At 47.1% G+C, this 25,317-nt stretch overlaps 1 protein-coding gene across 1 annotated transcript; it reads left to right on the top strand.

Annotated features, from left to right (window-relative positions):
* The first annotated feature begins 582 nt into the window (after nucleotides 1–582).
* LOC147642297 (putative ubiquitin-conjugating enzyme E2 16) lies at nucleotides 583–25,048 on the top strand. Its single transcript, XM_086804899.1, has 6 exons — nucleotides 583–740; nucleotides 849–952; nucleotides 1,187–1,289; nucleotides 2,251–2,314; nucleotides 24,460–24,548; nucleotides 24,668–25,048. Exons 1-6 carry the CDS (start codon nucleotides 717–719, stop codon nucleotides 24,761–24,763), a joined length of 480 nt encoding a protein of 159 aa, XP_086661025.1. The 5' UTR covers nucleotides 583–716; the 3' UTR covers nucleotides 24,764–25,048.
* Nucleotides 25,049–25,317: the final 269 nt, after the last annotated feature.

Consider the following 25,317-nt stretch of genomic DNA (forward strand, 5'->3'; position numbering starts at 1 on the left):
ACTCGGGGGGGGGGGGGGGGGGGGGGGGGGGGGGATATGGATGCAACATGAGAAGAGTATGGGGGTGCTAGTCCCTTTTTTTTGTTGAGAACTGAACTGCTCCTTTGATATGTGTAAAAGGATGACTGTTGTACATGTGGATGGATAGCATACTAATATAAATATATATATCTATCTATCTATCTCAAAAAAAGAAAATCCTCCCCAAATTTTAACATTCTCAAGGTTGTGAAACATCACATCTTTTTTTTTCCGAAGGTACAGGTAATTTTAGAAACACACACACCTAGCCTCCATGAGGTGGAGGTGGCCCCGCTAGGATGAGGGCTGGCAAACCCATCATACATGCTTATAATCAACCCATCAAGGGTAAGTACCTAACAAGGCCCCCAAGACTTGAACACAAGACCTTGGGAGTAGAGACCATCGCTCTACCAGATGAGCTAGCACTCATTGGTTACATCAAGTCTTTTTTGATTCCTTTACATGCTCAATTAAGGGGTTGGTTAATGTCTTTTCATTCAATGGAGCTGAAAGTAACTATAAAGTAATTGAAGTAAATTTTTTTCTTATAAAGTCGAAGAATATGCTCTCTCGTCAAGTTCAATAATGTGCGAGTAAAGTAGAGTTAAGAGCTTGGAAATTGCTGTTTTCAGCTAAAACCCAAGCCAAAAAATCTGCGAAATTTGTAGCCTTTTCAGGTGTCTTCTGCAACAATGAGTACATCGTCGACTCCTCAGGTCTTTAAGCTGCCATTAAAATTAAGCATTCAATGTGCCATCTAACTGGCCTTTGATTGCCATCAATAGTATCAGTATTGCAGTCAATCTGGTTTGATTTGAATGCAGGGCCTTAGTAAAATGGCTGCAAATCGGATTCAGACGGAATTGATGGAGTGGTTAATCAATCCTCCATCAGAATTTAAGCACATAGTAACCGATGATCTTCAAAGGTAAATCGAAGTGCAGGATATTATTATTAGGCTTGAAAATTAAGCTATTATCTTCCGAATGATATTAAGCTTTTTTAATCCTTATGTTGACGGCTTCTATAAAAACCTTCAGGGCAGTATTTTTTAAAACTTTGATATTTTCAGAAAACATGTGGGTAATAATTCTTTATTATTCCTTATTGGTGTAATTTCAATTTGTAAGGTCTGTTTTACATTGTGCTTGGCCTTTTACAGGTGGGTTATAGAGATTTTTGGGGCACCTGGTACCCTCTATGCAAATGAGTCTTACCAATTGCAGATTGATTTCCCTGAGCAGTACCCTATGGAAGCCCCTCAGGTCATTATCCCTGTTGGAGTGATGTCAAACCTCTACTACTGTGCAGATTGGATGCAAGATCAATGCATGCATGCATGATGCATGTGCATGTGCATGTGTGATGAATGCTTGACACATGCACTGAGATTGATGCGTCTATGTAGTTGGCATATGTACTAGTGCAAGAGTGCACACCACATGCATTCGCAAGCAAGAGCGAGATGGGGTGCATTTATGTGGTAGGATCAATGCATGCATGCATGATGCATGTGCATGTGTGATGAATGCTTCACACATGCATTGAGATTGGTGCGTCTATGTAGTTGGCATATGTACTAGTGCAAGAGTGCACGCCACATGCATTCGCAAGCAAGAGCGAGATGGGTGCATTTATGTGGTTGGTACGTATGCATGTATGTCTTGGTGTATATGTATATTTTAGTGTGCAAGTCCATGTGTACACGCACTTGCAAGAGAGAGTGAGATGGATATATTTATGTGGTTGGTTCCTATGCATGTTTGTCTGCATATAAGTGCATGGAGAGGGAGTTAGATGCAATTACGAGGTTGGCATATGCATGTATGTCTTGGTGTATATGTATGTATAAGTGTGCAAGTTCATGTGAACACGCACTTGCAATTGAGAGTTCGATCGATGCATGTATGTTGTGTGCATGCATGCATGTTTGCCTGCGTGTACATGTATGTATAAATGTGCGAGTGCACGTGGACAGGCAATCATGCATTTGCAAGCAAGAGTGTGGTCAATGTCTGCATATACAAGTGCACCTACACACAATCTTACATGCGAGTGAGGTGTATGTGATAGGTATGTGTGCGTGTTGTTTATACCACGGGGTACAGTTGTGTGTTCCTAGATGTAGCCACCACTTCTATAGTATGCCTACATTTGCCAGCTTTGTGAGCAATCCCTTTGCATGAGAGGCAACAAAATCTTATGCACATCGTGGGCGTTATGCAGGTCATATTCTTACCGCCTGCTCCACTGCACCCACACATTTACAGCAACGGGCACATTTGCCTAGGTAAGTCCAAAAGCTTTGATTGTGCGGTGAGAAAGGCACCATCATTGGCACTGGTTTACATGTATTCTAATCTCTTATCAATCAGATGCACGCACACAACACACAAACACACCTGTGTGAGAGCCCATGTGATTTTTTATGTATGTATGCATGTATGTACACACACACACACACACACACACACACACACACACACACGTGTGTCTGTTCAAGCCGGTGTGGGTGCGTTTATTTATACCCAGCAATGAGCCTAACACTATAAAGAGGTTCTATTCCATCTGGATCAACTTAATATCTCAAATCCAACACTCAAATATTTTCACACACGTGAAAATGTAGAAGCATTTACACACCATGAAAACACACAGACCATGGAAAAGAATCTAAGGAGAATTACAACACTTTTAACATGCTTCTGAAAGACCCAATGAGCTTAGGCATTTGAAAAACAAACATTTTCATGCATGTGAAAATGCAGAAGCATTTTCATGATCAGCTTAAGACGGGTAAAGCTCAAATCAGCTTATAAAGAGGGGTAAAAGTCAGAAAGTTACGATTTATTACGAAGTGAAAATCTCAAAATTCGCTCGTATGTGAGAATGTAGAATCTCAATGAAACCTGAAATACAAGCAAGTTTAAGCCCAGATTTGAATTCTAAGGGGATGAAGAAGTTTAGGGGATGAAGGGGAACACTGATCTAGCGAACTTATAGTTTTCACACCGCTGAGATCATCACCAGTCTCACTCCATGCAAACAAAACCTCCAAACTCACGTCTGTGAGAATTTGGCCATAAAGGATTAGGAAAACTCAGTGTTCTGAACCCCAATAACACGCAGATTAACAGTCAGCATCATACCCCAGAAGTAAAGTCCTTGACTATCCCAACACCATATGTGATGTGATGCAAAAGTCACTTATTACCTTAGGAGTCCGTCCTCCTTTTTGGCATTATTCTAACTATATCATAACATAAGCTCAGGCATGTGAGTTTGGGACATAACACTTTCTCTTTATTGGAGCCTACTTCTTGGCTCCCCAGATGGGCATCCAGAAGCCATTTCATTCTTGGAAGTGCAGCTGCAGGGGGCTTGTGACTCAGGGAGGGGAGGTCCCAAGTTCAAATTCCCATAGCATTGGTAGTGTGTCTGCTTTGTAATGCCTCTGTAACAGGAAGACCAAGCCACCGTGGGTATCATATTGCAACTGCCGAAGGATCTCTGCTCAATCGAAGGGGTGGGTGGGCAGGACTCTATCGTTGAAACCACATGTGGTTAGCCAATCAAAGGAACATGAGAACATTGGCATCTAGCTCACTGCCAACCATAGAGCCATTCAGGCTCACCCACGAGCTTGAGGTTAAAGCATCAAGAGACTTGGCTCCACATGCAAAGCCCTGGTGTCCCATACACCAAGACACTCCTCCAATGTGAACACGGAGTAGTACTGACTCAACAACTTACTTATATAGCCCACATATTAAATAAGTGCCATATATAGCCCAAGCCTCTAAAAACTCCTAAACCTCCCTGATTAGATGGCTAATCACATTCCCCTGGTTAACCTAACCCTAGGTGAGTTGTGTTAACCCTGTTGGGCCTCGGGATGTAACATACTTACCCTCTTAAGAACCATTGGTGTCCTTAGTAGTGAATCCGGGAAATGACTCTTCAGACTATGCCTTGTCTCCCAAGTAGCCTCAACCTCAGACCATCCTTCCCACTTTATCAGATACTTGTAATTCCAAGACCGTTTAGTACTCTGACTACTCAAATCAGTCGTGTCCTCAAGGTTAGGGATCTCCTCCATCGGGACACCTTCACCTAGACCTTATTTCAAATGATTAATGTGAAAAACGGAGTGAATGTGCCAACCGATACGTCACATCATTTATCTTCTTTGTGATTTAATAAGGATCACAACATCGTGAAGACAACTTATAGTGCTCACTGCTTGTTGGTGCTCATCGTCTTAGAGTTCTTGAGGACTTTAAGATACACCCCCATGCCCTCGTGTAGAACCCTCGAAGACCTTTGTTTGGAACTTGGTTAGCATAATACAATCTTGAGCACTCTTTACGCTTTCCTTCGTAACTTTTCAGCATATTTTGCATCTTGACTCCCCTTAGGAGTATAGTATGGGTGACTTCGGTTGATATCTGTATATAAGCATGAATGGGCTATATCCATCAGCCGCATGTTTACTACTATTTTAAGGGGTGAGAGATCATCCTTCAACATAATATCTTGATACTGTGCAAGGAGACCTTCCATCCTTTGCTTCAAAGGGGTTGCTGGTTGAACGACACTGCTAGCTACGGACATATATCAACGCACATTCGGCTCCTTTTCTGATGGCTCTTTGGGCCTGGATATGGGAGATGAGTGGAATGCCGAGAATGCTCGCGAATCAGGACAGGCTCAACCGTTCTAAAAGTGTCCTACCTCCAATCAGGAATGGGTGCATATCCTCTAAACCACCGAATGCTGAGAATCATATCACACTCCAAAAGAGATGAGACAAAGGAGATATCCGCTAGTAATGCCCTCCTTGGTCTTTTCCTCATGTGTCTTCTTAGACTTGTATTCCCTATCTTTCTTGCCTCCTGAGGTGCTATGGGAATCCTTCTTTGTATCCTTGCTATTGTGAGCTACCTTTCACGACTGTTGGGTGGTGGATGTCACATGCACTCTGCACTGTAGTGCATGATCATTAGTGCATCATTATACAGTAGTAGGACCCTTATCGATATGATATTGTCGTATGCCGTGGCCCCATTGTAATCCCCAGTCGGGGATATGTCAGGCACGAGCTATGTAGGTCATTCCTCAACCTTCGAATGTCAATCAGTCAGTCAAGTCCCTTAACCCACTTGAGGAGAATTATTCATGCATGTAGAGTTAGTAGAAGCCTTAGGGTTTGCATCAGTTCATGGTCTACATTTGCATAGCGTTCATTTCATGTGTACGTGAACCATTGCATAAGCCTTAGAACATTATTTCACCCTTTATCCATTATTATCATCTAGTTGGTGGCATTTAATGCCAAGTTGGCCAGCTTATTAGCCTTAAAATCATCATTATCATCATTATTACCATGAATAAGTCGTGTAGCAACAGTCGGCCAGCTCTGCAGCCAGCCGACCAGCCACCTACCTCCATATAAATAGCAAGCGATCGTTTTTCATCATTCAATCATCTCAAGCAATCTCAGCATTCAGCACAACAAGCATCAAGGGTTTTGAAGCATACAAGCATCCAACCTTCAGCAAAACGCAGCATCATCAGCATGGGGAAGAAGCGCTTCAGTCCATCTGCGTTTCTCAGCCCTACATCAGATTTCAGCATTCACATTCATCATCGTTTTCTCCATCCTCCCGGGTGAAGGTAAACACAACATATTCAGTCATTCCCCTTGCATATTCGCAACCTAGAACAGTCCCAATTCAGCCCCTTTCTCAGCCACAGTTTGTAGCTTCCTACATCCCCTTGGAAGAGTGCATTGGCTTCGAGATTGGACATCATTGGTGCTTCTATAGTCCAAATTCAGTCATTCTACAGCAGTGTCCAGTCAGCCCAACTCTTGGTCTTCCGAAGGTCTTGCGTTTGGCTTATCTACAGTCCAAAGTCAGTCATTCTCTCCAAAGAAAGCCCTTCAGTGGGTAATTTGGGACCCAATAAGGTGTACAAATCTCTCTCTCTCTCTCATCTCGTAAAGTGTGGAGTGATAAAGTGGATTGCGGTGTGACACTTTGTGTGACAGGATTCGACATCTACGCATAATTCCGCTACATGTTACATGGATGACTGTTGGTGGGGTTTGGAGCTAGGCTGGATCTACTTAACCTTACCTCCGTTCAGCATCATTTCTTGATTCTGAGCCAAAGTAAGAGCCTTGTCATATGACTGTGGCTCAAAATTACGCACGGTGAACCTAATGTTCGTATCCATCCCCCTAATAAACTGTTTCAATTTATCCTCCTTAGATATTCCCAACTGTTGTGCTGACATGATTGTTGGATATCAATGCTCCACCCTTATATTGTATTGTCTAGGCACCGGCTAGCTCATGTTTGTATGGCCTCCGTTGTGAGGAGTAGCCATGGTTGAGTAGCGTGGGTGCCCGACATTCCCGTATTCACATGGGAAGATGGCCTATGAGGTTAGATGGTTTAGAGACGGCTTGGATTAGACTTGGCACATGGACACTCTATCTTGACATTGCGGGGCGCAAGACGAGTCTTGATGGCCATGGGAGGTGGGGGAACTGCGACATAGCATCTAGTACATCTTTATGGGCCGAGTCTACACCGCGGACTGTGGCACTGACTATGACCCCGGACCTATGCAGGCATGTCAGGGCTGCCCCCCGCGTATGCAAGGCCTATATAGATACATGGCCAGACCCTTCTCAACAGTTCATGAGTCATCACTTTGAGATTACTCCTAGCTTCTACTAGCATACGGTCTCCGTCTTAGCAGTTCCAAATGAATCATTGAAGCTCCCTTTGTAAAGCTTTTATAGCTTAATTAACATGATTAAAGACTTGATTAATGAACATAAGACAAACGTTGCAGGAAAAGACTGAATGATTGCATTGAAACAGGGGCCTTTCTTAAATAGAGGCCGAAAAGGTACAATTGAAGAGGCACATCCTTGTGAAGGGGTGTGGCTCTTGAATCAATAGTTATGTCCTTGGGACTTAGGGGTGTGTCTTTAATGAATAGGCATGTCCTTTGATAGTGACCCATGTGCAAGGGTGTGACCCTTCATAGGTGTCTTTACAGTTAATGAGAGATTAAGGAGTAATTAGGGAGAGATTAAGAGAGCTAGTCACAATCGTGACATTCTCTCCCACTTAAAATAAGACTCCGGCTAAGAAGAGATGGTTGTCTTTGAAAGAATTCTCGAAGAAGTTCTGGATATTCCTATAAGTCTTCATCACTTTGCCAAGTAGAGTCAGAATCATCAAGAAGATCGACAGGATTATATTTCTGAACATCGGCATGCAGTGTGGGGTTAAGACCTTCAACAAAGGCATGGAGTTCGTCCGCTGGGGACAAGGAGTCAATCTCCAGTATCAAGTTGGTGAACTGGGAGATATAAGAGGCCAAGGAACCATTTTGGTCCAAATGGCGTAAACGAGTATGGGCTTGGAAATCCGTATTGGCAGGTATGAACTCCTTATGGAGGACCCGCTCGAATTTTTCCCACGTAACCGATTTTCCGGCGTGCTGTTCGTTGCCACCACAATAAAGCAGTGTCTTTGAGGAGGGATACCGTAAAAATCACCTTTTTGGAATCAGAAAGGGTCATGGTTTCAAAGTATAACCACAGTTTGTAGAGCCATTGGTCTAAGATGCGCTTATTGCGCTGACCACCATAAGATTCAGGGGGTTTAATTTCCAATTTGTTTGTTTTATTGGCTTGTAAAAGACGATACAGAGTTTTAAGGTCGTCGCCTTCTACCTCGGAAGGAATGACGTCTTCGTCTACTGGTATTGTTGCTGAAGCATCTGCTGCTGGCATTGAACTCGTGTGGGAGTGGCGGTCCGTGTGGAGCTGCTGGATCTGTGAAGCCAAGGATGCCATGGACTCCTGGAGTTGCTATTGGAACTGCTGCTGAAGTTGCTGCAAAGCTTGCTGCCATTCTGGAGGAGCCGGTGTGTCAACAGGTTCCGCCATGAGAGAAGATGCTGATGTAGAGGCTGCAGGGTGACGAGGCTCTGGGGGTTTTTGCTGCTGATGATGCCGCTGGGCTCTAGTAAGAACCATCGGCTAGAGGGTGCGGCATCTGTAAATCCAGTGAGGAGAGGCTACGTGGTGGTGAAGTGGCTATGGACCATCCAATATAATGAGGGCGATTCTCTGGGACTGGGCTTGCACGAGAGTCTGCTACTGGAGAAGAAGGTAAAGGGGTAGGGGCAGCTGCTGGTGTCAGGTGTATAATCTGGTGTAGAAGGGTGCACCGTGAATGAAGATGGATAAACGTTCTCAGAATAGGTGCAATATTCATGAAAAATGATGCTGTACTCGGGAAGTATAGCGCCCAGATAAGGATGACGCTCGAGTATAAAACAGTAATGATCCAGATCCTGTGCGAAAGTACGAACATGGATCACCCACTCTCGGAGGTGAAGTCGGTTTGGCTATCTGAACACGGTAATGAGTGGGCTGTAAAGAGGGGGGCACACTCATTGGAACAGGGGCAGAGACGGATGGAGAAACACGGGTAGGAGAGGGCACTATGGATTGTGAGGGTGTTGTTAGAAGTCATCTCCTGTCTATACATATACACCAGGGCCTCTGTTGTGGTTGTGCACGCCCGGATTAGGTGTTTTCTCATTTTTCCCCACTCTCCATATTTTTCCCTTTTTTTCTTCTATTTTTTAGGTGTGGGAGGCTGTCCTGAGTGGTCCAGGTGTTAGCCAGTTGGTCCTGCTTCTCTCTGCTGCTGCTGGCCGACTGAAGTTGGTGCAGGTCGTGGACCATCTGGGGCTGGCCGACTAAAGCTGACCAGGTCGTGGACCATTTGGGGCTGGCCGACTGCAGCTGACCTGGTCGTGAGGCTGTCGGCTGTCCTTAATGCTGGCCGACTGATGGCCCCATGGCCCCCCACTCATTGTATCATTATTCTTGTGTATATAGAGCAGAGTTACACGCCTTTCTCTCTCCTTCTCCATTGCTGTATTTTTTTGCAGTGCACTTGCTCTTGTGTTCTCAGATTTTGTCATCATCTCCGCTACATATTCTGACATGGTGTCAGAGCTCTAGGCTCTTGATAGATCTTGGGAACTGTGTGAGCAAGAGGGGGACTGTTTTGTTGCTGATTGGTGGACTGTTCGAGAAGAGGAGAAGCAAGAGGAAGGCGGGCTGATTTGCTGGACAGCCACTTGCAGGTTTAAGTTCTTCTTTGTTCCCACCGACCCACCCTTTTCAGTTACATCCCCGCAATGGCAGATTTACTTGAGATGGCTGAGAGACATGTGAAGATCCCGACACTCCCCACGTTCCCAGTGGATCGTCAGTTGGACGGGAACAACTACGGGATTTGGAAGGTAATGATGGAATCTGTTCTGGAGTCTTATGACCTTGTTGATTTCATTGTTGTTGGGGTTCCACGGCCGGAGGTAGAGGAAGGGGAGTTACCCTCGATTCGGAAGGACCGCGAGGCACAGGCACAGTTGTGGGATCGTGTCAATGCCAGGGTCCGTTCCTTCATCTTCCTCAACTGCACACCACAGGTAATCAATCATATCAAGCAGCATATGACGCTAGCCGGAGGTATATGGCAGCATTTGGCTTCACTCTATAATAGGGTATCGCCCATGAAGAGGATTTCCTTGGAAGTACAGATGCGGGTTATGAATCCTGCAAAGTCATCGACGATGCGGGAGCACATTAACAAGTTGCAGGCTCTTCAGCCTGAAGTTCCTCAGGTTGGGAAGGAGATATCATCGGAGGATATGGCCATCACGTTGCTGTCGCATTTGCCCTCTCAGTACTCAGCATTTTACTCTTCTTTGATTACTAGTGGCATGCTCAACACCATCACATGGGAGGAGCTTGTGTCCATGGTATTGGACCAAGAGGAAAGATTCATGAACCCTCCACAGGGCGGAGGTTCGGAGGCCTTAACTGGCCAACGGTCGAAAGGCCGTAACAACAAGAGCAAAGGGAAGGCTTCATCGGAGAAGTCTTCTAAGAAGATGTCCGACTCAGACCCGCGAGAAACTGAAGGCAGAGAGGACCTGTAATGATTGTGGAGAGAAAGGCCACTATTGGAGGCAGTGTCCCAAGCAGAGCACCGAGAAGGGTGCCGAATCCTCAACAGCAACCGTGAAGACTCCAGCTTTTGTGCACCTAGAGGTGATGGACACCGATGTTTCATTTTCTTCGGGAAGGGAGGAGGCTGGAGGGCTCTCCGCTATGGATACTCGAGAGTGGATTCTAGACAGTGGTGCTTCCAGGCACATGACTTCTTCCCGTTCGGATTTACAGGATCTCTGCAGGTATTCTGGTCACATTCTTACTGGGGATACATCCACTATCCTAGTTCACAGTGAGGGCAGGTTGGAGATAGTTCCCGATGGCAAAGGGGGGAAGCATTCCTCCCAGGTGTTGTATGTTCCGTCGCTTGGTTTTCATCTGTTGTCAGTGCATCAGGTTTGCAAGATTGGCGTACGGGTGGAGTTTGATGAGCATTTTGTTGCTCTCCGGGACAAGGCAACAGGCCAGGTAGTTTGGGAAGGCGGAGTGGAGAATGGAGTTTACAAACTTTCAGCACTCTCTCTCCCAAGTCCTCAGTTTTGTGATGAGTGGCAGTCTGGTAATGGCCACTTAAGTGTGGATACGTTGCAGGTGTAGGCTTTCCCAGACCAGATGGTGGATGGCTTGCCAGATGATGGTAGCAGTTAGCAGGAACTTTCCAGTACAGATGTTGGTAGTTCTTGTGTTCGTCAATTAGAGGAAACTTTACAGGTAACTTATGCTCTGATGTCTCGTAGTATTTGAGACAAAGAAACTCCTGTAGATGAGGAACTTCTTTCCACGGGGACCTCTTGGAAAGCGAGGTAGGTGAGAGTTGATTACTTGCAGAAGGAGGTGGATGTTGCACATTCTCCAGGCTTTGTGGTTCCGGATTCAGAGGGGGTTGTTTACAAGTTTACGAAGGCCTTGAGTGGTCTTCAGTAGGTTTCCAGGACTTGGCATCCCACCGTAATAGGTGTTGATCCTTGTGAGCAGTATGGTGCCTCCTTGACTCGGAAGCAGAATGGTTCATTGATTTGGTTGATGATTACTAGATTGGACGGGAGCTTCCTGATGAGGCTGTTGAGCTGATGTTTGCAGATGACTCTTTGGGAGGCAGGATTGCGTATCTTGTGGTTTCTGCAACATGCGAAGGATCTTAGACTCTTTTACACAGGAGGGGGATTGATGGATGGAGTCAGACTCCAAGGATGGAGTGACTTAGATTGGGGAGGAGAGCTAGATAGGAGGACCTTGACATCAGGCTACAGTTTTACCCTTGGCTCAAGAGCAGTTTTATGGAGTAGTAAGAGGCAGCCATCTTTTTCCTTGTCATCGACAGAGGCAGAGTACCGGGCTCCTTGTGGTGCTGCTTGCGAGGTGGTGAGGTTGCAGAGGTTACTTGGCAAGATTGGGTTTCCACTGGAGGAACCCATGGGCATCCAGAGGCATTTTGTTCGTGAAAAGATTGTTGCTGATGACATCTTGCTAGAGTTCTGTTCGACGGAGGACACTGTGGTGGACCTCTTCATCACGAAGTCTCTATCTCAGGCCTTGCTCCGGCGGCACTCCAGCTCTTTGGGATTGGTTTCACATCCAGGAGCTGAGAGGGGGTGTTAGAAGTCATCTCCTATCTGTACATATACACTAGGGCCTCTGTTGTGGGTGTGCTCGCCCGGATTAGGTGTTTTCTCATTTTTCCCCACTCCCCCTATTTTTCCCTATTTTTTAGGTGTGGGAGGCTGTCCTGAGTGGTCTAGGTGTTAGCCAGTTGGTCCTGCTTCTCTCTGCTGCTGGCCGACTGAAGCTGGTGCAGGTCATGGACCATCTGGGGCTGGCCGACTGAAGCTGACCAGATAGTGGACTCTCAAACGGGCAGCCGGCTGTGTTGTGTTATTTTTTAATAAAAAAAACATCAACTCGTCGTGTGACTCTCAAACAGGCAGCCGGCTAGAGCGAACCCACGAAGGGGTGTGGCTACTCCATAGAGGGGTAGGAGGGGTGCCTTTCCATGAAGGGGTACCGGATGAAGAGGTAAGCTCCCTTATTGATAGGTCGCATGCTGTCTTGCCTCTGTTCAAGAATTCTCTGCATATGGCTGGCCCGGCATTAATGAGCAAAAATTGGGAGTTTGGGGCTGAATTTGATGAGGCATTCTCTCCTGCTCTTCCATTCAATACCTACTACACCCAATTTTAGGGTTTGGGTTGACTGATTTTAGGGTTAGGGTTAGGATTGATTTTAGGGTTAGGGTTAGGGTTTGGGCATGTCATAGGGCAGGAAAAAGTTTGCTCTGATACCACTGTAAAGCTTTTATAGCTTAATTAACATGATTAAAGACTTGATTAATGGACATAAGACAAACGTTGCAGGAAAAGACTGAATGATTGCATTGAGACAGGGGCCTTTCTCAAATAGAGGCCGAAAAGGTACAATTGAAGAGGCACACCCTGTGAAGGGGTGTGGCTCTTGAATCAATAGTTATGTCCTTAGGACTTAGGGGTGTGTCTTTAATGAATAGGCATGCCCTTTGATAGTGACCCGTGTGCAAGGGTGTGACCCTTCATAGGTGTCTTTACAGTTAATGAGGGATTAAGGAGTAATTAGGGAGAGATTAAGAGAGTTAGTCACAATCGTGACACCCTTCACAGGAGCACACGAGTGTGGGGATTTGCCATCTATTGTATCACTTCAGTAATGCATTATTCTTCCGTATCTCTGTTATTGTGCAATTTGAGTTTTAAAGTATTGTGCTACGAAAGATCCTACTTCTTGTGAGTGTTCTCTTGTATACACCGCACGTTATATTCTTTTACATTGATAACTCTGTTAGTACTGGAGACCCTTTTTAGGAGAGCTTGTTAAACTGGTCCTCAAGGTTAGTCATGTATTAGGGAGGAAGAAACTGAATTTTGAGGTTAGCTTCATGTCCCATACATATTGAGGAGCCCATGTGGTCGGGTCTACATGTAGACTGGACCAATGTTGCCACCAGGTAATTGGTTCGCCTGAGAGGTGAGGTGCTGCTAGGTGGACTCTGTCTTGAGGATCTGAAAGCTTTGCCAAAGAAAAATATGCCACAAAATAACAGCGGCATGATCACACTTACCATCATACTTAACAAAATTTAGTTGAGCTCGTATGACGGTGGTGGTTGGGGTAGTGGAGGAACTCAGGCCTTGTTGTGGCACTGTAGGGAGAATTGAGTACAGATTTTCTTGCATAGATGCTATCAACTGCTGGTGCTAGAGTTGCATAGCATCTCATTCAAGCCTTTGCTGGTGTTCTCGAGCTGCTTGGTCTGTCCGTCGTTGGTCTTCATTAGCCTTGTGTTTGGCATCCTCGGCCCTTCGTTCATCATTACATTGGGCTTCTTTGGCCCTTTGTTAGCCCGTTTGGCTCCTTCTTTTTGTCTTTGTTGCTCCATGATGAGGAACACTGTTTCAAGCTGTGAAAGTTCTTTAGGCTTCTTTGACTGTTTTCTTGGCCTTTTGAGCTTCCTCTTTGGCGTTTCTTTTGCTTTTTCTTTGGCTTTTTCTTTGTCTTTTTCTGCTTCTTCTTCTTTAGCCTGAATTTGGAGCTTGAGCAATATGTTTTGCTCCAAAGTTGCTTTGATGAAGTCGTCATTGAAGTGCGGTAGCATTTCTTTGGTGGTATCTTCTTTGTTGATCTCTTCTTCCATGTCTTCTTTGAAGCTTTTTGAAGAAGTCTCTCTTGACATTGTGGATGCATGGGTGGTTTTTCCTGACCATAGTTCTACCATCCATGGGATGCTCTCACTTTTGAGGTAGCTAAGTTGGGTCACAACCTACAGCTCTGATACCAATGTAGCATGCAATTGGTTGACCTTGTAACACGTAACAAAGCCTTCTTTAAACCTATGAGTTTATGCAATCCACTTTACTTAAAAGAGTGTAAATCCAACGGGGCATGCTGTCATGGTGTATCTACCGTGTGCGTGTAGCACACGGTAGATACACACTGTGCACATGCTATGACAGATTCCACCACGTATCCAAGGGATAGAAAAAATAGAGAGAGGGAGAGTGTAGGGTTTAGAGAACTTTGCACAGGACACACATTGAATGGGGAACGGGCTCCGCCCCCCTTTCAGGAATTTATTCAGGAACAATCAATAGGCTCGCAAGCCAAGATCAATACATCAATGAATGCAAAAACAAACAAATATGCCGATGTAGAAACCAACGTCATAGTCGATGTCAAGGCATGAGATCCCGTTGCCGAGCACACCACAGGGATGGCTCACAAGATCCCTCAGTGGGCTAGTACCAAATCCAAGGGAAAATTTGCCCAAAACTTGAGCAAAAGCACACATTCTCCACAAGTTTGATCTTCCCGCACGAAATCTATCGTACCCCAAGCTTGTAAATGAGGTACACAAGTGATAAGTGTAGATGATGATGTTTATGATGTTCAGCAGTAGATTAGACGCCCAATCCGGTGTAGAAAGAGCCCAAAAGGCCGTACACTGTACAGTTGCTGTTTTAGGCCGTACATGTGTATGGACCAGAATAGATCCACGTGGTAGCACGACAGTAGCCGGTCGGCATAGAATTTTAGCACTGTACAGTTCCGTACAAATTGTACGGATTCGTACAGTGTACGGACGGTCGATGACATGGCACAGGGTGACGTTAGTAGCACTCTGGAACAATAGCAAGGCGACGATGAAGAATTCCACGCTTCAATGATGATGGGGGGGGAGAGGTTCATGCTTGTTTTATACGTGTGAGGGTCCTTCTTTTTCACCAACAGCTAGCTATGCTTTTGTTTTACTTTTTGCTTTGTTTTTCTCTTTTTCACTTTTTACAATAAAATATTATTCAAATAAGGCAAACTTTTCCCAAGTGCTTTTGTGCTTGGCTTTTCCAGTTTTAGACTTTTTCCAAGCGCTTTTGTGCTTTGCTTTTCCAACTTTAGGGCCTTGCTTTTTGGCCGTAGAGTTGCTTTTTGAAAAGGCAACTTTTGTTTTGCGGTTTTGTTCAATCCCCTCTTGCCAGTGATGCTCTTGGCTCGCGGTCAACTCAGTTTGACTCTTTGCTTTTCTCTGCTTTTTGACCAAAAGTAGTACTTTTCCATGTGCAAACGTTATGGTCCCTGTCCTCATGCCTTCTTCCATCAGTCATTGTAAACCCAATGGGGTGTGCTATGACAGATTCCACCACGTATCCAAAAGAGAAAAAATAGAGAGGGAGAGTGTAGGGTTTAGAGAACTTTGCATAGGACACACATTGTCTATGTGCCAAATGTGGCAGCAGGTAGAGCCACCTTTTGGATTACAGTTCATTAGTCCCCACCCCAGGTGGATTTCTGGTGTATGGGTGGTGACTTTAACATGCTAGACTCAGCCGATGACAGAGTAGGAGGTGGCATGGCTACGTTATCGGGTACAGAGTACTCAGCATGGGAGGAGTTGATTTTGGCTCTCAGGGGGGACAAGACCCTTGGCATCTTCCAGAGTTTGGTTTGAGTCCTGAGTGTCCATGTTTCTCCAGATCTGACAGGAGGCATACCGCCCCCAACCTATTCAGACTCGATCGGTTCTATGTTGATGAGTGGTTTTGCGAGCATGGTGGCATGATTGGTATCCTGGCTGGCACTACTTTTTCCGACCACGCACCGGTTATTCTCTCCCTAGATGATGCCGTGGAGACAGGATAGACAAATGAGTACCCAGATTCCAGATAGCCTCATTCAAGATCCAGGAGTGGATTTGGGAGAGACTTGACTTTCACTCAGGATAAGCCGCAGGAGCCTTGGATGTAGGTCTTGGCGAGATTAGCAATCTTTTACATGAGGCAGCACAGAGCATATTGACTGGCTTTCGAGAGCAGGAGAGGAGTATTCGTAGGGGTCTTGTCTCTCTACAGTGGCTTCACAGGAGAGTGCACCAGATAGCTCGTGGATTGAAAGTCAGCTAGCTGCCGGCCGTATGGAGCTCCAATCCATAGAGGAGCGGCAGGTGGAGTATAGATACCACGCTAGAGCCTTTTTTTGGGCGTAGGCGGGAGACAAGGTAGGCGAGAGACTTCTTTGAGATTGCGAGCCCACACAGATAGAGAGAGAGGGTATCCTCATGGATCCATCGCTACGAACCTCCCCCCCATGTGCGAGCCATTACTCCAGCACTCTTCTCACCGGTGCTCCCATTTCCTCACAGGTGCTGGACACGCGTGAGCAGGTGTGGCGGCACACGAGAGAGGTGGTCCCTTTCGCTTTCAGGACTTTCCTGTTGACCCCCTTCACACCTGAGGAGTTGGCTGAGGCTATGACAGATTTACCGAAGTGCAAAAGCCTGGGAGTGGACGATCTTCTAGCCTCTTTATTCCTGCGGCATTGTGATCTCATGGAAGGTGGTCTTAGGGCTTCCTTCAATGAGATAATGGTTATAGGAGTCATGCTAGAGATGACTGAGGGTTTGATCCACTTGATTCCCAAGGAGGGTGGTGATAGATTGGAGATCCGATAGTGGAGACCCATAACCCTCCTAGGGATTGCTTACAAAATTATGGCCAAGGCCATCAGCCGGAGATTGCAGCCCTTCCTCCTCGACTTGATTCATGGTACATAGACCGGTTTCGTTCAGGATCAGAGTATCCTGGACAACATCTTCACCTTCTGGGAAGGCGACCAAGTCGGCTAGGATGCGGCAACAAGATTTGATTGTGCTCCTCGATTTTGAGAAAGCCAATTGGGGCTTTCTAGAGGGGATGATGTGCAGGATGGGTTTCCTAGAGATGTGGGTCCGAGGTGTATCAGGACTCTACTTGGCTTCTCATAGCCAGTTTCTTTTTCAAGGTGCTAGACATGACAGATTTCCGCTTTCACAATTAGTCGAGCAGGGGTGCCCTCTAGCACCTTATCTATTCCTTTTTGTCGTTGAGGCCATGAGCAGCTTTCTCTTTGCCAGGAGACCGGACTCTAGGGATTGCGTCTCCCCATCCGAGTGTAGGAGGAGCCTCTTGACTCCGAGTTCGCTGACGACGCAGCAACATACCTGTCAGGGGCCGAGCGGAACCTCCAGAGATTCGCTGAGGCAATTGAGATTTTCTGTCGTGCATCCGGAGCACATATCAATTGGCACAAGTCGTGTGGATTTTGGGTTGGCTTATCGCCTGCCTCGACTTGGCGTCCGCTTTTCAGTGGGTCCCGAGGGGAACTACAGCTCGTTACCTTGGATGCCAGGTTGGCATTGACATCTCCCCCTAGCGGACCGGGGGGTGGTGGCAAACCAGAGTTCGGCTAGGCTTTCCCTAGCGAGCCGGGCAATGGTGGCAAACCAGGTTCTTACCACCATGTGGTACATTACCTCCTACTGGTCCTTCCCCCGGGCATGTGTCGGTCAGGTTCAGCACGGTTGATCCAGAATTTTCTATGGGCCACCAGCGATGGGAGATCGGCTAGAGCCAAGGGGGGCCTGGGCATCATTGACCCCTCCATTCAGAGCCATGCTAGAATCTCCGCTTGCACTCCGATCTGTCACATGCACTCCGCACTGTAGTGCATGGTGACAAACTGGCTCATCATCATCAGTGCAACATTGTAACAATATCCATTCAGGATGATATTTGTCGTACGCCGTGACCCCATTGTAATCCTCAGTCCAGGATAAGTTAGGCACGAGGTCATTCTCAGCCATAGCAAGTCAGTCAGTCAGTCTAAGTCCCTTAACCCACTTAAAGAGACGCATTCATGCATATACAGTCAGTAGAAACCTTAGGGTTTGCATTAGAAAGCATTCTGCATATTGCACATCATTCATACATTGCATCTAGACCATGGCAAACACCCCAGATATCATCTAGTATTTATCAGGATATTTACTATGATTTTTTTGGTAATTTTCCTATCATTTTCAGCATTTTATGCATATTTTATGCATTTAATGTGGACATGAGCAGTCGGCCAGCTCTGTAGCCAGCCGACTGGCTCTTGTGGTCCATATAGCCATTCATTCATCATATTTCAGCATAAGCATTCAAGCGCTTGGCATCTTCAGCGCAAGGAGCATAAGCGATTGCAGTTTCAGCTACCATCCCTCAGCGTTTGTCTCCTACAGCCCTAGGCGCCTCAAACGCATGAGCATTCAGCACTTCTACATCAGCAAAACGCATCAGTTCAGCATTCAGCCAGCAGTTCACCTTGCGTTTTCTGCATCCATACAGTTTTCAGCATTCATCATCTCATCATTTTGCTTCAGCCACTTGGTGAAGGTAAAACACAGCATTCATAAGCATTTACAGCATTCATACTCAGTCTAGAAACAGTCCCAAACAGCCCCTCTCTCAGCCTCAGCTTTGAATCCCCTTCTCATTCCATTGGGAAGAGTGCACAGGCTCGAGATTGGACATCTTTGGTGCTTCTACAACAGTGTACAGTTTAGCCCAACACTTGGTCTTCAGAGGTCTTGCATTTGGCTTATCGTCAGTCACACCATCACTCTCTTTAAAGATAATAAAGCAAATACTATCTCGGTAACGGGGTAGGACCCTTCAGTGGGTAATTCGGGACCCCATACGGTGTACAGTTCTCATCTCTCTCTCTACATCTCTTTAAAGTTTGAAGTCTTAAAGTGGATTGTTAAACTCGCCAAACTCAGGATACAAAAGACGGTGTGAGCATTTGTGTGACAGGATCCTCCAATACGAATACTTCCGCTACATGTTACACGATCCTAGGGGGCCCTTGGCCTCAGAGCACGAGATCGATTTTCACAAAGATCAGGCACGCAGCTTTTTCTCAGCATTCGAGGACAGATTTGCAGCCAGTCTCGTGTGCTTGGGACCATCTCAAGCCGGCCCTGCAACAGTCAGCACTAGTAGAGCGGCCTCGACAACCTTTGATCTTGAATCCTATGGTTCGTCTGCCTAGTGGTCACATGCTTGGGCTCGCCGACACGTATCTTGGGACGGGCCCCGCTGGGTCACTTTGAGATTGGCTTGCATTAAGAGAGATACCCTCGGAGGCGTAGGAGAGAGGCCTTATTGGGATCCGGGGTAGAGACCGGCTTAGCCTCGACATCGACTCTTCCATCCCCCCTGGGTGGCTGGCCCTGTTACTGGATCCTTCTCCTCCGCAATGGCAGGGAGTGTTTAATAGGCACGGTATACCCCTGGCAATTCATGGCGCAGATGAGTGCTCCGCTCTACTCACCTTCTCTATTGGGCTTCATGGCAGATTGGAGAGATCAGAGACTCGTGTAGAGGACCTCAAGGGCTGCACCTTGCAGAGCGCGAGGGTGATTAGTTTTCACGCACATGAGTGGCACATCAACCCTCCACTAGACAAGGTGGCCATAGAGAGACTATGGCGGCTATGGATGTGGGAGGGCCAACCTATTACAAGTCTCCAATGGGACCCAGGTGAGTGGACATGGCAGAATCCAGAGGACATAGAGGAGTCTCTGGTACCCCTTTCTTTGCGTACACCGCACAGTTGGGCTGTAGGATTTAGATGGCAGAGGTGGAGGGCACTTTAGCAGCAACAGCAGTACATTGGCTTTCTCACAAATTTCTAGAAGCCGCTGTGGGACAGCTTTCGGCCGCAGAAGTCACTCTTTTCTTGTGGCAGATGGCACATCGGAGCTTAGCTATTGGCACTTGGTTGGCCATGGGGGACAGACCAGCATTATGTCAGAGGTGTGGCCATCCCCAGGAGACTCAGTGTCATTGTCTTTGGGATTGCTCAAAAGCCAAGCAGGTCTGGGAGAGGATCCTACGCATTTTCATTGTGGATCAGTCTCCTGCCCGTATTGTTACGAGGGGCATTGTTGCTTGGGCCACTGAGGGCCACGATCAGCATGCCGTATGAGGAAGGTGGGGGACTAGCCCTAACCGCCGGCTGACTTTCGGAGTAGAGCAGCGTCGCCAGGCATGCCAAGCTGGCAGGATTCAAGAGGATACGGTTATGTTAGAGAACCGTTTCGAGCATTTAGCTCAGCAGCCCCCCACGGTGATGCCCCCCTCCCCCTCCCCCCTCGCCCCTGAAGTAAGTACCTCTGAGGAACCCGCCCCCGGCCCCCCCTTTCTAGAGACCGTTACCTCGTTTGGAAACCCCCCCTGGCTTTCAGTTTCCCGAGACTCTCTGACCCTACAGAGCCTTCGGCTGCTTTTTGTAATTCTTCATGTTTCAGTAGCAGTACCCCTGACCCCCTCCTACAAATATCTTCATTGTGAGAGGTGGAGTCCAGAGTATGCATACTCCAGGGCTCGAACAGAGTGTGTCACCAATTGGCCGGCCATTTGGTCCATCTCCAGATTTGTGTCTCGTTCACTTGAGGCCAGGCCGGTGTCTCATGTGAAGGGGCTAGTATTTTTGCATAACATGGACGGGAGCCAGACTGGTGCCACCCGTGTGTTAGCAGGATGGTGTCGTATGGACGGGAGCCAGACTGGTGCCACCCGTGTATGACTTGGACTGTGTTCTATCCATGGGATTGTCACGCCATGGAAGAGCCAGTATTTGTGCTGTGTCTTGGCTATGGGATTGTCACTCCATAGGGAGGCTTGTGCCTGGAACTGTCTTACCTATGGGACTGTCACTCCATAGGAAGACCGGGATTTATGTTTTCTGTCGTGCCATCATTGTGCCCGACAGAAATGTTTAGTACTTGTTCCATGAACGGGAGATATGTCCATGATACTGTTTGCACATGCATTCATGTTTTGCATGTTTGGAACTGTTTTCGCATGTCTTGTATTCTTGTGTTTGCATGTTTGACGTGCCACTTAGTGAGCGGGGACGCCTGCCAGTGAGTCGTGAAGTTTGCTCTGTCTTCTGACGAGTTTTGTTGCGTGCGAACAGGTGGTAAGTGTATTGCACTTGTTTATTTTATAGCATTCTTTTTAACCTTTGTTTTTATAAGGTTGCGGGTTCACACTCATTAATGAGTGGACACCCTCCCCAAATATTTCTTGGTGTCCTTGGTAGGGTGGGCACCCATTTTGGGCACCCACGTTTGGGTCATGGAGGGTAAAGGGAACCCCTCGTGTGTGGGGGTGGGTGCATGGCCACCTACCCACCCCCCACCTTGGAACTGGCCGCCTCCATGCAAGCTAGGGGGGCCGGCCAGTTGTTGGACGTGTATCCCTCTCCAACGCTAACATATAGGCGACCGCCGCTTCATCCAACTATGGGATTCGACTGTGCAGGCAACCTTTTCATCCTGCCCTGTAGTCGGCTGTCTTCTTGCCCTGCAGGAGACCGTGTGCAGGACCTCGCTTCTCTCTGGCTAGCAGGTGGCTGCGCCCAGACGCCACCCTTTACACCCAGCAAGCGGCTGCGCCCAGACATCATTCTCTGGCCAGCAGGCGGCTGCGCCCAGACACTCCACTCCCTTTGGCCAGCAAGCGGTTGCGCCCAGACACTGCTCTTTGGTTAGTAGGTGGCTGCGCCTAGACGCCACCCTTTACACCCAGCAGGCGGCTGCACACAGACCTCGCTGCTCTTTGGCCAGCCGGCGGCTGCGCCCAGACACCTCCCTCTCCACTTTGTTGGCGGCTGCACCCAGACGCCATCCTCTGAGGCGGCTGCGCCCAGGCGTCCTTCTCTAGCCCTTATGCAGCTACACTTAGGCGCCTCTGATATTTGTTCTCCCACTAGCGAGCTACAGGCGACTCTCTCACTTGCGGGCTAGCAGCAACAGCAGTAGTAGAGACTTCTCCTTTCATACGTGGGTGCCTACTACTCCTGAAGGCCATATCCATTATTTTGCAAGGTAAGTGGATTGAGATTTAAGCAAAGGTCTTTGATATAAATCTTATAAGGGATACTCTCTGCTGCTAACACCCGTTCGGTGCCGGGTAGTCCAAGCTTTTGGAGAACCACGGTCCACAGGTGCCGAGATCGGGAGAGCCAGGCGTTAGTACGGGAGCGCCTGCTTGTGCGTGGTCCTGGAACACCAGTGGGGCGCTCTCTGCGGATTCCAGTGAAGGCACGGGACCGTAGAGATTAGATGTATTCAAGTGGATTGCTCTCCTTCGAACGTCTACTTCAAGTCTCTTGTTTGGTAACTGTTTTCATCTCAGTTGTACATGGACATCATCTGGTTCATTGAACCCATGGAGCATTGTATCTTTTAATTACTCCCAATAATATATCATATATTGAGGGGGGGGGGGGGTTCGGCCAATTCCGGCCCCAGTGTCCATTGATCAACATTTCATTTCATTTCAGTTTTCAGTTGTTATTGAGTTGTTCATTTATATTGTGAAATTTAAGTTGTGCTATTACGCGTGTGGGTGTCCAACGGAGTCTATTCCCACTTAACGGGATCGGTTTCAGAGTGGCTCCACATGGAGGCGAGGATGATTCGTGCCCATCTGGCATGGCTCCGCCCATGACCGACAGTGACTACTCTCCATCGAAACCCACACCCAAGACTCTTCGAGTGGAGGGTAGAGCAGACAGTTCCGCTTCCCACTGATCTTAGTTATGTGGATTGTCTCTTGGAACATCCAGGGTCTGGGGGCCCACAGTGCTTTCAGAGGCATGGTGTCCTTAGAGAGGAGCTCCACAGAGCAGCAGTTGGCGGACCCATTGACATTCTCTTCATTCAAGAGCACAATCTTTTAAAGGGACGTACCCATTGGTGCGTGAAGATCTTGCAAGGCAGGAGCCACACCTTCTGGTCCCATTCTTTTGGCCCCTCCGAGACATAGGGTGGAGTATGCATTTCTATCAATGAGCAGCCTACTGCGAATAGTGGTCGACTCTGGCATCATTGTTACTGGATGTGCCCAGCAGGTGACCATCAGGATTGGAGAGGACTGTGTGGGCTTCCTGACTGTGTATGTGCTGAACGCGGCAGCTAATAGGGCCACCTTCTGGAGTACAGTTTGGCAGTCCCTGCAACAGGCAGATTTCTGGTGTATGGGAGGCGATTTTAACATGCTAGAGTCGGTAGAGGACAGACTCGGAGGTGGCATGGCTATACAAAGTACTTGGCTTGGGAGGAGCTGATTTTGGCTCTCAGGGGACAGGACCCTTGGCATCGAGAGATCGGATGCAGCCCTGGGAGTCTAGTTTTTCTAGATCTGACAGGAGGTCCAGACGAGATCGGTTCTATGTAGATGAGTGGACTCGTGGTCGTGGTGGCATGATTGGTATTTTGGCAGGCACTTCTTTCTCCGATCATGCACGGTTATTCTCTCCCTGGAGGACCCCTGGAGGTAGGACAAGCATTTGAGTACGCGGATTCCAGATAGCCTCATCCAAGACTCTGAGATTTGCAGCAGGATTGAGGGGATTTGGGAGGGCCTAGATTTTCACTCAAGAGCAACTGCAGTCGCCTTGGATCAGGCCTTGGAGAGATTAGCAGGATATTACAGGAGGCAGTGCAGAACAGATCGGCTAGCTTCTGACTGCACATTCGTAGGGGCCTAGCTTCTCTATAGCAGCTGCAGAAGAATACACCAAATAGCCCGTGGATTGAGAGTCAACTGGCTGCCGCCCATATCGAGCTCAGATCCATAGAGGAGCAGAGGGTGGAGTTCAGATACCATACTAGAGACTCTTTTTGGACGTAGGCGGAGATAGGGTCACTTGGGAGTTCTTTGAGATTGCAGGCCCACACGGGCGGAGAGATGGTCTCCGCAGGTTGCAAGGCCAGGATGGCTCCATTGTTACAGACCCACCCCATGTGCTGCCAATGACTGCCCTGTGCATGTATATGCATCATTAAAGGTGTATGCAACCACATTTACAGTGCATAAATTGTCTTGCATGTGACAAATTTGTGACATTCAAGTGTGCATCATGAAATGCATAAGCCACAGCTTGCTGGTGCTTTGTCAGATACATTCACTATAGCTTGTGAACATCAGGGGGCTTTGCAAGGGCACGCTCTAGCTGTTCACAAGTGAAGTGAGACGGGCGGAAAAAGGTGAAGTTTTCTGAAAAGTGCACTTTTCCAGTTTCAGGAAGTAACAAACGACAAGCTGCAGTGGGGGACAGAAGAGAGTTTGATTCGTGCACCTTGAAAATTTTTTAGGAGTGCACTTTGTGACCGGCGTCATCCTGCTGCCAGTTATTTGCTTATTATTGGGCATTTAGGGCCGTGTGGGTCCAAGTTCCGGCTTTTGTGGAATCAAAGGTCAACGGGTAATTTTTTTCTGCCAATCAATTTGGCATGCTGGTGGTGCGTGCATCCATTTGTGAAGGCATAGATGGGGGTCAGGGTGCTGGACACCATGCTTGTGTCATGAAGGGATTCCATTGAAACAATCGATAGCTGTGAAACATGGCTTGTGCATCATACATGCATGTGCTCTATGTTGCATCCTCCTGGCAAGGTTCTATTAATCAAATGAGCGGTCCCTTGTTTTTCTTTTTCCACATCTTCCTCCTTAAAAGAAATCTTGTATCCTATGAAACAGACATCTTGTATGATTCATGGTCGCCAGCGATGACTGTCAGCTCCATTTGCTTTAGCCTTCTTTCAATGCTTTCCAGCTCTACTGTTAAGGTATTTGATCTAATTCCAGCATCATACATGATTCTTACTTGCTTACTGACCAAGAAGATTGGCTTTTGCAAGGTGGTTCTCTTTGATTGCCCTAAAAGAGCTGGTTTGCATTGTGGCAGGCGAGGCCACCTGGCAATGATCAGTATGTAAGGAGTTGTCAAAATGGGAGGTCTCCCAAGGAGGCTCGGTGGTGGTTTCACGATGATAAAGTGTAAAACATGACCATTGTCAGCTCGTGTATATGCTTATACTTGTTTGTAAATTCAGGTGTGTAAAAAACATCTAAGGATAATTAGAAGAGTGAACTTCATAGTAGTGCAAGATGTGCTGCAAATAGTTATAAACTTACTTATTCATATAAATAAGTATTTAACGTCACCTATTTATACAAATAGGTGCTGGAGCATGTCATATTCAATCCACCTAGGTAATATGTTCACCAAGAGAAGTATAACAGCTTACTACAATGGATTTTTTATGTTATTTTTTTGTGGGGTTTTGGTAGTTTGTCATCTCTACTTGCTTCACTGCTGATCTAGTCTGTGTCACTGTTCCTTCCTTGTACCAGCTCTGTTCCCTATGTTGTCATTCCTTTCTTGTACTGATGTTCCTTTTACCAGCATCATTCCCAGAGAGTACTTGGAGACACCTTCCCCATGATTGCACTGGAAAGCCAAAAGAAAAAACATCTTTTGGATGGAGCATGGTCATCTGAGCTTATGGTTTTTAGGCGATTTATTGAATATTTATACTTTGATATGAACCAAGG

This window comes from Cibotium barometz, chromosome 1, assembly GCF_041138505.1.
Source record: "Cibotium barometz isolate CiBa-2024 chromosome 1, ASM4113850v1, whole genome shotgun sequence".
NCBI lineage: Eukaryota > Viridiplantae > Streptophyta > Polypodiopsida > Cyatheales > Cibotiaceae > Cibotium > Cibotium barometz.